At 43.1% G+C, this 14,697-nt stretch overlaps 1 protein-coding gene across 2 annotated transcripts in view; it reads right to left on the bottom strand.

The window, feature by feature from the left end:
* LOC135497056 (zinc finger CCCH domain-containing protein 13-like) overlaps nucleotides 1–14,697 on the bottom strand; it is a 42,340-nt gene that overhangs the window by 15,782 nt on the left and 11,861 nt on the right. For both annotated transcript variants that reach the window (XM_064786724.1, XM_064786725.1), the window contains exon 2: nucleotides 1,523–1,843. In XM_064786724.1, the coding sequence (XP_064642794.1) occupies nucleotides 1,523–1,843 (321 nt within the window). The remainder of the gene's footprint in view (nucleotides 1–1,522; nucleotides 1,844–14,697) is intronic.

Here is a 14,697-nt window from a genome sequence, read left to right on the forward strand (position 1 = left end):
CTGTCAGCTTACTTAGCCGCTATTCCGTGGAAGGAACAACTTCAACCCAGCAATAGAGCTATGGTCTTATGCACCACACCACCAAATAAACTTAGGAAATCTCTCTAAATCCATGTATTTGCCCAAATATCTTTTATCACTTTGTGATATATATTGTACATAAATAGCAAAAAGAGCCCATTTTGAACGAACCACATTACACCTTATATACCACGATCATCTCGATTGCAATCAAATTTTTCTAACTGCTGCTTTCTTTAGAAACCCAACCCAATCCACTAATGGACAAACTGACGGTCGTGTCCAGGCCCCCATCTATGCTCTTAGCTGACACGATCTTGCCTTTTTCAAGCGAATACAGCCTTTTTAATTGCGGAGCTAATCGTGCAATTTGTTTCCGTAAAAACGAAATGGGATATTAACATAGCAGGAAGAAACTGTTAAGTTTGCGATAGTCCACGCAGAACCGGAGAAACCCATCGTTCTTCCACAGGCTATGATAACGCGGGTTTCATCTGGGGTTGGCTGTACGAAGAAGGATGAAGCTGTCAATGAAATATACTGTTTGAACGTTATAAAGGCCTTTCGTACAGGCGGCCTTTAACCAGCTACAGTATATTACTCGGGTATTGATCTTTCCAAACGCGCTTTGGCCTGCTGCGTTTTTAATTTGGTTTCACCACCGTGATTGAAATATTCGGGCAGTATTGGAAATCAATGGCGACTCCATCCAGTATGAGAGACCGCTAGGGCCTGAGTCTTCGCCGGGAACTGCAATGTTTTTTTTTAATCAAAGACGTAAATGATTGTGTTACATTTGGCAGGGAAGACGAATTGTAATGAATATATGAATAGTTGCTGATGATTGGGTTTGGCTGGCTGGGCAATGCTTGGTGTAGTGAACCTCTGCCAGATTAGCTTTAAAGAGTCCAATTTATAAATTCCCATTGCCTGATGCGCCCTTTAGCAGAACCTTAACAATAAAGAGAGTGGTATCAGATGAAAGAGAGAACTATTCCTAACTGATTCGATTATCTTTTCTCCATTAACATCTTCCTTCGAGCAGTGGGCTAAAAACTGCTCAGAAAAGCAACTGATGTCCTGGGGTCATCTACTCGATTTTACTGCTCGATTCCAGCAGTCGTTTTTTTCCTATTATCATCAATCAGATTGATCGAATCAAGTCTTCACTGTAATGCCCGAAGGCGGGTATCTGAGCAAATATTGGCCAACTCAATGAAATGAAGGGGAAGAGACAAGGGTGGTATTAATAGGTCGGAGAGTAATACTTCAAATGGCCACTATGCACCGCCACTCGTAGCGCCTCAGCAATAAACTACGACTTACATCGAAATGCATAACAGTCGCCAATGTTTTCGAGGTGGTTTTGGCGATGTCTAACGTGTTTTAGCTGGATACTGATCGCCACATTATAGGGTCTTGTAAAAGTGATAGGATTCTGTCAGTGTTACAAGAAGGCACATAAAAATGTCAAGAATATGCAAGAAAAGAATGCTCCTACCTGATATTGTCGTGAAAGAGACATTATTACTTTTGTTGCTATAGGCGTCGTCATAAACAGCTGTCATATATACGAGGTACACTGTGGCCGGCTGTAACTTCTCAAGGCGAACCTGGGTAAGGAATGATTCCAAATTGGGTATCAACATGCAGTAGGTTCGAACGTCTCTTTGTCTATGACTAGTCCTGGTCTGAATGGGACAAATTGTCATTTCAAATGCCGACACTGGTTGTTCTGCGCCGCCGGTGTACCTCCACGAAGCTATGGCGAAGTTGTTGGTAACGTAGGTGACGGTCAGGTTGCTGGGGGCTTTCGGTGCGGCTACAATGAAAAAATGAAAAGTTTGTTAAAAACAATTAGCATGAAAGTCACAGGATTACTCTATTTGATTGGGCATGGTCACCGGTGGTCTGAATCGCCAAAGTATCTCCATGTTCCCGTGGCATCTTTCGGTTACCTAGGAGACAGCCACGTAACATTCGAAATCTTCTCAAAAAGTGTAGTATTGAAATCACTATAACAACAGCAACACGACGTTTTCAAGAATGACCCAACTCGGACAAGGTGGTGAATCTGGACTTCATCATTTCAATAAGTCATCTGCCTTTTTCCACCAGTTTACCCGCCCAATTTCACATCCACATTGACTTTGCCCATAAGCCTACCTCAACCATAACCACGGAAGCACCGAATAAATGAATCCACTTTCCCCAGATTGATATGACCAGTAGGACTCTTCCACACCAAATGAAATTCGTGTTAATTGAATTCTTCTGATATGCGCTATGTGAATAGGTTTATATAAGCGACATTAAGGAACGCTTTTATTAACCCGGCGATAATTCTTATAAATTAGGTCCGTATCCTGAATATTGGGTGCGTAGCTGATTTGATTATTTCGTATCTTCTGGTTGTCATAGTATGCCTTACAGGGAATGGCAAGCGGGCTCAATTGCGCACTGTTCGGGCGAATGCGTCATCGATTGGGTAATTTGTCCGAAGGCGACTATATCGTGTCTCACAATGCAGGTCCTTAGCTACCTTAATGGTGATGGGGGGAATACGACGACTTTATTGGCCTTGGCCCTTATTTGATTGAAGCTCATAGACTGATGAGATAACCTCATGGTTGGGTCATGCTGGTACAGCTTCTGAATTCTTCAATCACATTACTGCCAACCATGAGCTATCATAAAAGCGTTAAAAACTCTCCAGCCTTGAGAACTACGGAACGAATCCAGGCAAAGTTTTCACATTTTGCTTCGTGAAAATCCCGTTCTTTCTGGTGTCAAAACTTCGCAAATTGTATAATATGACGATAAAGAAACAGTAAGATGGAGAAAAAGTGTAAGCTGGTGAAGCAGTCGTGTGGCTTCTGTCTACGTCTAGGATGCTGAACATCGTCTCCTAATGTTCCTGTGTGGATTTATATGGCTGCCTTAATGTCATGTTGGTGATAACACGGATCTTCTGGCAGTACTCGTTTCGGTGCACGTTTTTGCAGTTCTATGGCTCCATATTGATACCATTGGTGATATGAGGAAACAAGAACTTATCATCACCTTGAAGGAGGAATATACTTGGTAAGAAAGACCCAGTGAGTCTAATTGGTTTGGTGGTCTCCAGGGAACCAAGATGTGTTGGGTGGGAACAGTTACAGTGCAGTGTGTGGTCTGACTTGATGAGTCCTCGCAAAGCCGTGACTAGTGCAGATGTTTTATGAGAGTAGAGACACCTGTTGGCCAATTTCTGAATGTTACTCTGGCCCACTCGATTCCTTCATGTAGTCTCTCTTTAACAGCTGTCTATCAACGGGATTGTAATTCTGCCTGCATGTGTTCACTTCTGTAACAAAAGATGATCCAGCTGTAGGAAAAATGAAGTTAAGAACTGAAGAGCGATATGGTTTCAAGTTGCTTCGAGAGGTTGTATTGTAATCGTACAATAGCCACCGCTGCGTAGGAATCCGAACATCTAACAGTGTTCAGTCCACATAACCAAAAGAGAAGTGACCCACAATGATTGAAAACGTATCGCAAACCTGATATTCGTTACAACACATCAGAACATTTACTGTGTTTACCTCTACGTCAACCAATTCCCAGACCATGCATGATAATAAGAACACCAATTGACCTCCAGCTCATGTCTTGTCAATATATTAACAAATACAGAATCTGACATGGGTGTGAGCGTGCTGATCCCTAAACATGACTTGGGGGCCCACACGCCCAGTACGACACTGAGCTCTATCAAGGCAACGTGCCTCCTCAAACGGACTTGGTGGTCCACTGGTCCAGCGCCTATCAAGGCAACGTGTCCTCCTCCAACGGACTTGGTGGCCCACTGGTCCAGCGCCTATCAAGGCAACGTGTCCTCCTCCAACGGACTTGGTGGCCCACTGGTCCAGCGCCTATCAAGGCAACGTGCCCACTATAGAATAGAGACGCGCGCGGACTTCCTCAAACAGTCTTGTGGCCCAAACAGAATCAGTGCCCAGATAATTGATGTAATTCAACGCCCATACTGACCTGAACCTAGTTATCTGTTCAGTTTCCAGTCGAGAACAGTCTAAGGTATGAAGGATATAAAGATAAAAGGCGCATCATCAAAAAAGCCTTCAAAGACGCTGCTTGCATCCTTTGCGATTGTCATTCTTCGCCAATATCGTGTAGGAAAAAGCCTTCACGCGACGAGTCTGATGAGTTCTTATCAAGTGTTGCTAATCTGGTAGATTATTCGGTTGAAGTAACGCAGGTGATGTTGAAACTCCAAGAGACTGTTTGAAGAAAAATCATGATGTTCTTTGCATTCGATTGCATTCAAAGCTTTATGTTAAGGTTATGTTCCGAGTTTATCTTTGCAGCTCGACCATACCTCAAGCCGTACCTTTGAGCTCTTCAAATGCATTATTGGGGCTATGATATTTGGGTGTCTATTTTCGACTAAAGGTGAGAGAAACTAATGCTTGGGGACACGCTTGTCACAATACCACCTCCCCCCACCCATCCTTCTCTCAATCCCTTACCCCCATCGCCAACCACTTCCAAATTCTCTATCAGAAAGTGGAACATCTTCGGTCCCCATCTCTTTTTTACTGACGAAGTGCTGTCTCCGTTTCTTATAACGGATGCGTCGTTGCTCGCTCTTCGGAAAAAGTGGGAAAGATTGTGCTGCAGTTATTGATGAAAGAGACAGCTAGGGGCAATTGAGTTTCTCTGCCAAGGTCGCTGCTTGTCGAAGCAAACGCCTTGTGTTGAGCATTAACTTGTCAAGTTTCGTTACTTTCCTCGGCCTCCTGCAGCTTTTAACCACTTGCTCCTGACGTGGTATCCGGCCGGAGACTTCCCCATCGGCGGTTAGTGTTCAGATTTTCTTGCATTGAGCTTTGATACGTCGTACTATGATACGTCGTATTTGATATTTCCTGTATTCAAGCCACAGGCCAACATACTACATGTACATTATCTACTATAAACACGAAACCGCAAAACCCTCCCAACGGCAAAACTTGCATTAGACATCATCCAACAGAGCTTGCGGACCTAATCAAACATAATAACTTGCAAAAACAAAGGTTAAGAATGGCATTCTCATCAATATTCTCTAATTGGCTCTTTTGATTATTGATGATCAAGAATTTGTTTGTGTTCCTCTGGCGTTCTTTATCATCCGTCGTCATTATCACCAGTTACCTGACCTCAGTTTATTAGGTATTCATAGAGTTGCGTGTTGGTTATAGAACTCAAAGGAATGTGCAAACATCTTTGGTAATGTATGGTAAATAAACATAGAAGAGGTGATGATGTGATACATCTCAGTTCCCCAAGGTTTGGTTCTTCTTCTACCAAGGAGAATCATAACTTCTGAAGAACAAGTTCGTTAAGTGTGACCACAGGCAACATCATTGTGGCTCGGACTTGAAATTCTAAAGCAATTAGAACTCCTTCAAAATGAAGTGGGTGCTGATGTCAAGGATGGGAGACAGCATTTTGTCTATCAGAGACCAGACTCACAACCTTGGAAATGGCACTCACTTCGTTTTGAAGGCGTTTCTATAACTGCTTTAAGATTCAAAGTACATGTACCAGCCAAAATGGTGTCGCTTATTGTCAATACTTAACGTTCTTTCTGTGTTTCCGGGACAAAAGTCAGAGAAGTGTTGCTGACGATGGGGCATCGTAGGCCCGAAAACAAGCTTGAGTGACGGCCAGGTGTAATCACGTGCCTTTTAACCAGGCTAGTTACTAGTCATGAACTAGTTTCTAGCGACAACCCGAGATCAAGACATTCTCTTCCCTGGCACGGACCTGACAAAACCAAATAATATTTTAACAGTGCTTCTCACTCCATTTACTTCCCACAGTGAAATGGTAAGGGCTTTAAAGTACGGCAAATAGTTGCAACAACCTTGCACAGAACAACCCATTTAGCTCTCCGTTCGCATTCTAAACATCAATATCAGTAATGGAACCTCAGGCTTCCGCATCGAAGGAGCTAGCAAACACTCCAAGTGCATCTTCTCTCAGCAACGGAGACAGACACTTCGTCAAGAAAATGTGTGAACTGGAATGGAGTTTGGATCGAGAGCGGATTCACTCGACGTGGATGATGACAAAATGAAAAATTCTGCTTCGGCGTCACTGCCATTAGTTCAAAATGGAAAATAGCACATTGACAGAAAGTCTCTTTGTGTCATGTCTCGCCATTGTCATTTTAAAACAAACAAATTGGGCAAACTGGGATGGATTTCGGGTGTGGCTGTGACTAAAATGCGAGTTGTTTATTGTAGTGACTGGAATGGCATAGTAAAGGATGCCCCCTATCACTGTCCAAACAGCGGCAGCATTGTTTCATTAAGGCATTCATTCAGTTCCAGCTCAATACCTGTGTTTAGCCTGTCACGACTCAAGTTCATTACTAATACACAGACATGCATTTTCATGTCACCAAGTGTTGATTTTCAGTTGTTATTGTTCATTACTTCTTCAGCATGTTTGCCAATAGCCTGTTTGAATCTGGCTGCAGATTTATTAGGGCTGACATGGAATAGTACATTGACTTCCATGTGCTAATATCATTCCTCCAAAACGAGCCAGCCACAATATATAACATGGTGCAAAAGGGCCTCAGAATCATACATTGCCAAACAGACATGAAAACCAGGCCAATGACCACATTCTTTGTCATTTAAGAAGGGAGTGTGCACATCTTATTGCCGCCAGTGTAGATCTGATTCAAACATGCCCGACGCCAGTGGTACTGACATTTAATGGACTTGTGCATAGAACTGTACATTTTTACCGAGTGTATAGTCTTCATTCAAAGAGCATTTGATTTCAAAAGTAGGCCGTTGGACGTCGATTAACAGCTCATTGTCAACAGGTGTCCCATGAAGCTATCTCATATACAATTTCATTGATTCTATAATCTAGATTCGCACTGAATTGTTCTCTATCATATTGGATGTCAGTTTCAACATGAGAGAGACCACATTCCAGTTATATGCTCGATACAGTTTCACTTTATGGTCAATAATCAATGGAATATAGAACACTAACATTCACGATCAGTGTCTAAATCTTAAATTGACATGGATGTCACGTAGGATATATGCTGATTTGAGACACCTTCACACCACTAAGCGTGATTTCACGGCCCACCATGATGGCGGGTAGAACAATGATTTGTCATGACTGACTTTTGTCTTCCCCTCCCCGCATGGCAGATGATGACCTCACGTGAAAACACTGGTGACCAACGTACAGGTTCACCACATTGTTTGACAGTCAATGGACTGTAGCATACACACCATAAGTTAATCCATGTATTCAATTACTACAATCATCACAATCGCCCAACATTGTTTATAGGGCTAACAATGGTCTTTGTTCACCATCAGCTCTCAATTCAATGGGTTTAACTCGATGTCAGTTCCTGGCGAGAGGGCAATGTGTGTCGGTGGTCGGCCAAAAGTTCCCAAGTGGTTATGCGTTGCCTATGATGACTGTGATGAAGTTGTTGCAGGCAGTGGCGAGATCGCAATATGTCACCGAGCTGATCTTGCCGTCATAAGGGTAATAGAGAGACTGACAAATCTTAGGTCTCGAAACTACTTGTTTACTGTCACTACATGGTGCTGAAGACTTCGCCTCTGAGACCATTAGCAAGGGATTACTCGAGCAGTTCCCGTAATCCCCTCCCTCGGATCAGCCGCTGACACCTCCACCAATGACCTGCCGAATTGGAGAGGATGTCGTCCTGTTGTATGCTACAAATAGGGAACTAATTAATAGCAGGAGTGAAGAGTTTGTCCCACGTTGCCGTCAAATACTGGCCCAGCTGTTATTTCCCAACATGACGATTAGTAATTCCTGGGTGGAACGTGAGAAAAAGATCTATATTTCATTCGCTTTCGATTCCAAGCACGGGTTCTGATATCAGTGAATACATCAAAACGAGACATATTGATATGAATGTAACACCGTCTGTAGCCATTGAGGCTGCAGCCCCATTGAGAATCAATAAGCTTTTTAATAGAGATCGTCGAGAAAATTAAGATAACGCGAGTGAGACGTATCTCATGACCAACCACATTACACAACAATAGAAGATAAACTTGATATACTACATGCCCAGCGCAAATTATGATTGATTATCATGTTAATATGAAAGGTATACCCCCTATCACTGAGTATAGATTGTTGAAAAAGGCAATTAGGCTGCCTCATGTGTGAGCTTGAGGTTCTCTGTTTGCAGGTTAATCAATCCACCAGTTCTCACAAGGGACACAGTCAGTAGAAATACGTTTAAATTGGATATTGAGACTGCGATATGTATAAAGAAGCCAAGTGACTTTGCCGCGAATGAACACCCGACATTTCCCTAGAGCGCCTTTTATTCTATGTGGTACTGGTCAAATTGCAGTGCGAGAAGCAGGCCCTAAGCTAATAATCAGGGGAAGACACCAATTCAATGGAATAAGAGTAGATCAAGTGATGCAGATAACATGCAAAGGAATACCCTGGGGTAATCCGGTGGCTGAGTGGATGATATTGGGGAGTTTTAATTTCATCGTGCTGAAGACAGTTTCTCGTGATTGCTAGAGGTGGTAGTAAATAATATGAGTGATTTGAAGCAAGTAATAGCCTGGATCCCACTTCTCAGGGGCAAGAGGACAAGAACGGTGCTAGAATGGTCTGCTTGACTACGTGAGACACAGTCCCTGGGCGATTGGGTTACAATAGACTGCCACCCATCCTTGATGATAGGAGATGAGGTTAAGGCCAAGGGATAGATCGTGCATGGCTAAGCTAAAACAGACCGGAGACAGTTACTTTTGTCAATGTTTGTCATGTTTCTGACATGTTCGATATATGCTGGTATAGTTTCTATGCATGCATGCGAAAGAAGCAAAGGAGGTATGTTTGACCTGGGGTAATGCGCTAACATGCTTGTTGACGATAATGCCCGATTGCGCTGCCACCCTTCTATAAGAGTACTTACACCACCTGAAAATGGACCACCAATCTTGGTTCGGGAACCAATGCCGCACCATCGAAAATCCACGAAGCTCAACCGGTCGCTCCGCCACACATCAGGCTTACTACCATATTACCTCGCCCTGCAGGGAATACCAGAGCTATCCCTGTCATCACGTCCCACCGGGAATACAACCGGATCTTTGGCCGGAACTCAAACCCGTCTCAATGGCTGGTCAAAGGAAATATATCTCAATAATACTAGGATAATGTGAGCCTCGTATCATTATTATCGAAACGACAGTTCCCGGGGGGGGGGGGGGGGGGGGTACTCGGGAAACTGCAGACGTAAGCAGGAGAAGCAGGTTTGGGTTGTGTTGGAGTGAAATCTTTGGAGTGGTTAGAATCAACTTTCTGAGCGGAGAAGGAATATCCCCACACGTCGGTAAATGAACCCGATACTTGGTGGAGGCAGACGGTTGGAGGAGTTTTAGATCGAGGGAGCGTTTCTGCTTGCGATGTATTTTAAAATGTTCTGATGCAAGCAAACAATGTTGATGTGTCACGTGGTATGAACCGTTCTTATCAGTAGTAGAACAAATCTTATAAAGAAGACCGAGTCCCGGGTACATCACAGAACTTACCAAAAACCCTAAGTTCATTTACATTCTTAGATCATCTGCATTATACGTGCAGCCACCATTATTTGATACGTCTATAGGGCCGTTTAGACGACAGGCGAAAAGACCGCATTCGGATCGAATCTGGATGAATCCGGATTAAAACCACCCAAGGCGATGGTACCTTTTTAGTCCGGATGCAACCACATTGATCCGGATCTTTTTGCGTTTACACGACGAAAAATTAATCCGGATTCGGGACGCATCCGGATTTTTTCGCGTCGTCTAAACGGCCCTATTATCACTTCCTGCCTACCGGATCTTAATCAAATCAAAAAGAACATCCTATATTAGTAAAGAGTACCAGCCTTGCATCTCGTTAAAAAACCCAAGAGTATTACATCCCGAATACCACTTTTTTCTCTAGTTGTACTGCAAGAAACTTGCATATCTAATTTGCAATTCTCCCTACTCTCATGTGGCTCATTATTTTTAACCAGCATAAAATCTTATGATAAAGACACCTGTTATATTTCCTATATTCTCAGTTTCCGACACAAAACCTCACTCCTATTAATGATTATTAGAGAACATGCCTGGCCACTGATAAAATGTAATTCTGACCACACCCACTATACGGCTGATAAAAGATGGATTTTCAAGAGAAACAAAAAAGTATCTCTCATGAAACATGTAAAGTTTGGTCCACCAAAATGTACTGGTTCACTATCTGTTGGTGGGGCCAATATACCCTTCAACATTTTAAAGAATTTGGCCAATCTTGAGGAATCGTGAAATTTCACATCAAGATTTACGAAGTATATTTCAAAATGGAAGAGATATGTCAGTCAAATGATTACATTTTTTGGGCCACCCTGTAGATGATGAGGATAAATACCAGTAAATATTCGATAGGATTACTTGTTGTTCCATCATGGGGTCGATAAATTAGCACGTCTACTTGGTCAAGACGTGTTGATATATGACATGTTTACTGAACAGCAGATGACAATCAAGGCACGCTGTTACATAAAGAATTATTGCTAAATAAATTATAAGTCACATCTTTGTGTGGATGTAAGGGATTCTGATACAAGAGATTGCAAACATTGATAAAAACACCGCAGAATATTCCGAGATGGTCTATGTTGTCTACAGCACTTAATTTAACAGGACAAAAGACAGGTTGTCATACAGTATTTGAAATTGAAGCAACTCTACTTAATAACCATCCGACATTGCAAACTTGATTGAAAACGCGGCATGAGTCTAGGATATGGCATTTCCCAGGCTGACGTTCTGTCAGGTTGAAACGATGAAGCGCTGTTGTCAGCGGAGAGATTGTCCACAGGGATATGCAGATGCTGTTGAAGAAAAATGCGAGACAGCCATTACAAAAGCATTTCAATCAATGTATTTGATTGAAAGTGAGGAGAAAGTAGGTTCCTTTGATATATGTACGATAACACCATAACACATCTAAAAGTAAGTACATGTAAAATATTTCGCGATAGGAAAGCAGAAAAAGCCACAATAAGACCTCATTGCTTTCGAGAGGACACCTGTTTTGCCGCCACGGGAACCGTTACGAAAAAGAAGAACAGTTCGTGGCGGCTACCATATTGATCAAAGGATCACGTTTTGCACCAAGTGAGACTGGGCTAAAGATGTGAGCACACTGGGTTGTCTTCGAGATCATACTAGCAATTGTTAAAGACCACTGTGTCATGATCTCCTACATATTTATCTCGGTGTTCTCACAGCTTTAGTTAAGACAGTTTTACTTTGAAGTTGGATTGAAGAGCCCTACACATTCCCCATGTTACCTGTCATTCTTAATTAGAGGCCCCACCGCTTGAACAAACAGGTATTCTTTCACTAGTTAACCCCACGACCCAAACTCCACAGAATCCTTCCCTCAGTTGAAACACGACCAGCCCAAGGGTTTAGGGTTGCTTCGTTATTGCCCTAAACACGTCAACTTGATGCTAACTAGCTGTTACACTGTAAGCATTTGAACTGATTGCAGCTAAACAATAGATTTACTAATTACAAGCTACCTAGATATACAATATACGGAGCCGGTACAAAGCATAACATCTTTTTAGCTAGTATCAGTTACTGTTGAATCAAAGTTGAGGCAACCTCTACACTCGGCGGTACCAGTTTCAATATGTTTCAGCTTTCAATGTTTCGACATTTCTTTTTGCGATCAATAGTCATGTTTACCTGTGCTTGAGGATATCATGTGACGCATCAATAACAGTACGTGTCATCAACTTAATTAGCGCGTTCTCTAACTTTTCCTGATTCATCGGACAAAAGTCCGACTTTTCCCCGAAAGGTCGGATTTCTTAAAAACCTGTGAAAAATACCAGGGCTTCCCAAAATAGGGCAATAAACAACAACCGGCGAAAGCAAGCCAAAATGAGATTCAATTTTACGATAAACAGCTCTTATCGTCAGACGTCCTCGACTTTCAGAAATATCACGCTGGTGATCTCACTGGGAACACCAAAGCTTTGCGGCTCAACACGACATTATAATAATTCGCCAATTCATACTCATTAAGATGTCGTTTCAAAACGATAATGGGGAACCATTAGGCTCCAGCAAATTGCATACATTGCAAATTTCAGGTTTTTTTCCTTGTCTGTTGATGTATACGTGTCTGTGTTCGTGAGCTAGATCACTAGGTTGGCTTCGGAAAGCTATAAACAACGATGTACAAGGGTGGACGACCGATTGATTTCAGTTTGTACAATAGATATACGCTGTGACTCTACGCACATGTGGTCAGACATATACTCTGCATGTGAAAACTCATATGGTCCAGCTTTTCTCAACAACCATTGCTTAGACCAGTGTATTAGAGTACATCATCATGCCTGGATCATTTACTGTTCAAACAGTAATCTCATGGAACAAACATTAATTGCCTGGGTGATTTAACAACCATATCGGACTCTAATAAAGTGTGGGGACCCCTAGGAAATCGAGCGTACGATGTAATTAAACAAATGTTTGCCATCGAGTTTACTTCATCTTGGGTATCTCGTGACTTGGAAGATGAAGAGTCGGTGGGTGTCCTTGGAAAGCTAATCGAGTGCTGTGGCGTACTGGCTAAGACGTCAGCGTGGCAATCCAAGGTGCCTGGCCCGGTTCGAACCCCAGTCTATCCGTCGCCAGGTCCATCAAGTCGAGATGCACTGAGCTCTGAACTAGCTGCAGCTCCTTCAGGCTGATACCCTATGGTATATATATTGAGGCCACTGAGAGAGACTGCTAGAACTCCACTGTCTGTCTGTGACTTAGAACCTCTCAGCTACTGAGAACGTGTAAGACATAAAATGGTCTTTGTTCCAATCCTCTCATGACCAGACGACTCCTTGACCGGCAACGGATTGACATAATACGGTCCCTAGCAACCCATATCGGGGAAACATCACCCAAGATATCGGCGGAAAATTAAACAGCCATTTACGACCCAACGTCCCATAACTCCTAATCGTATCCACTGCTTGTAACCGGCAGCTCCTTCCTTAATGTCGAAGGAGCTGTGAGCCCTGATGTCGCGGATCAAGACAGGGGATTAATGATGTACTCTAGATGTTCAAGCACGGCTTTAAAAGACTGTCCTTTCTTTCAGGTGAGGATTTCTTAGTGGTTTTGTTGCCCTGCGAGCATCCACTTTCACAAAAGCCTTTGACAGGACAAAGCTTTGCTTTAGTCTCAAATTCAAGTTCCAAGATGTTGTTGTGTCCCAACAACATTCGCCACGGTCAAGGTGGTGAAAGCGACACTGACGAAGAGAGAGTTTTGGGTCAACCAGATTACGACGATGATTCATAGTCTGAAAGCCTCGCCCTGTCACTATTAGCACTTGGAGTCAACGCAATATACCAATCCTTAGAGCATCAATCATAACAACTTGCCATAGTGCCAATGAACTGGGAAGCAAATATCAAAAATGAACCAGAAATCCCCCAGTGACTAAGCTGAGGCTATAATTCGTGAGAGAGACTGTGTGCGGTAGTTGAAGATGTGATTAATGCTCTGGAGACACTGATGGTGTCCTATGAATATAGACGCGATCAGCGAGCTGTCGGATGGGTTGTTGATCGACCGGTCCTGGAATGTGCCGCTGCATTGCAATGGGGAGAGTCTCCAGGAATACGCGACCTGCCAAAGCTATAATCCGTAAGATGAGATTAAGTGTGGCAGTCTGAGAGTCGATCGATATACTCTGGGGATGTTGGTAGTGTCCTTTGAATAAAGACGAGATTAGGGAGCTGTCAGGTTGCTTCCTGATTGCCTTGGAATATGTGCAGTTGCATTGCAATGGGAGGAGATACGTTGGCGAAAGCGCTGGGACCAGGGCCCACGCGGCGACTTTTCCAGCCCAAGATCGGTTAAAGAGATTGTGTGACGTACTATAAGAGGTGATTGATATGCTCTTGGGATACTGATGGTGTCCTGTGAATATAGACGAGATTAGGGAGCTGGAGGAATGAGCAGTTGCATTGCTGGGCTGTTAAGGTGGCATTAGTGGTAAGCTTCATGACGAACTAAACTTAATAACCTTTATCTCTATAGTCGAAGCAATTTAGACTGCCATGTCTGATATAGGTTTAGACTTGAAAGGGATGATTACGTAGGGCGAAGAAGCGCCTGCCTTAGAACAGAAGGCTTCCTTGCAGCTCAGTACCGATCATTATTCATAATGCGACATTCGGCAAAGGCTACACAGAAAAACGACGTCTCAGTGCCGCCATACATATTCATGACCGCTTCAGCCCAGCCCATTATCACCCAATAGTGTGACTTCACCATGTCCATGGATTATGACTTGGGCTACGATCGTGGAACATGTTACTGCGTGAGAAATGTCAATTAAACTCCGCCTGAGACTGTGATTGTCACGAGCTATTAACCTGCAAAGCTAACTTCTGTCACGAAAAGCATATTAGCCATGAGTGAAGACATGATTTCCTTGCGTGACTTGTCACTCATTGAAGAATGTGTCATCATGGCTACTGTCCTGCCTGTATACTGATCCACCGTCCAGATTACA

The sequence above is a fragment of the Lineus longissimus genome, chromosome 12 (assembly GCF_910592395.1).
Source record: "Lineus longissimus chromosome 12, tnLinLong1.2, whole genome shotgun sequence".
In the NCBI taxonomy this organism is placed as follows: domain Eukaryota; kingdom Metazoa; phylum Nemertea; class Pilidiophora; order Heteronemertea; family Lineidae; genus Lineus; species Lineus longissimus.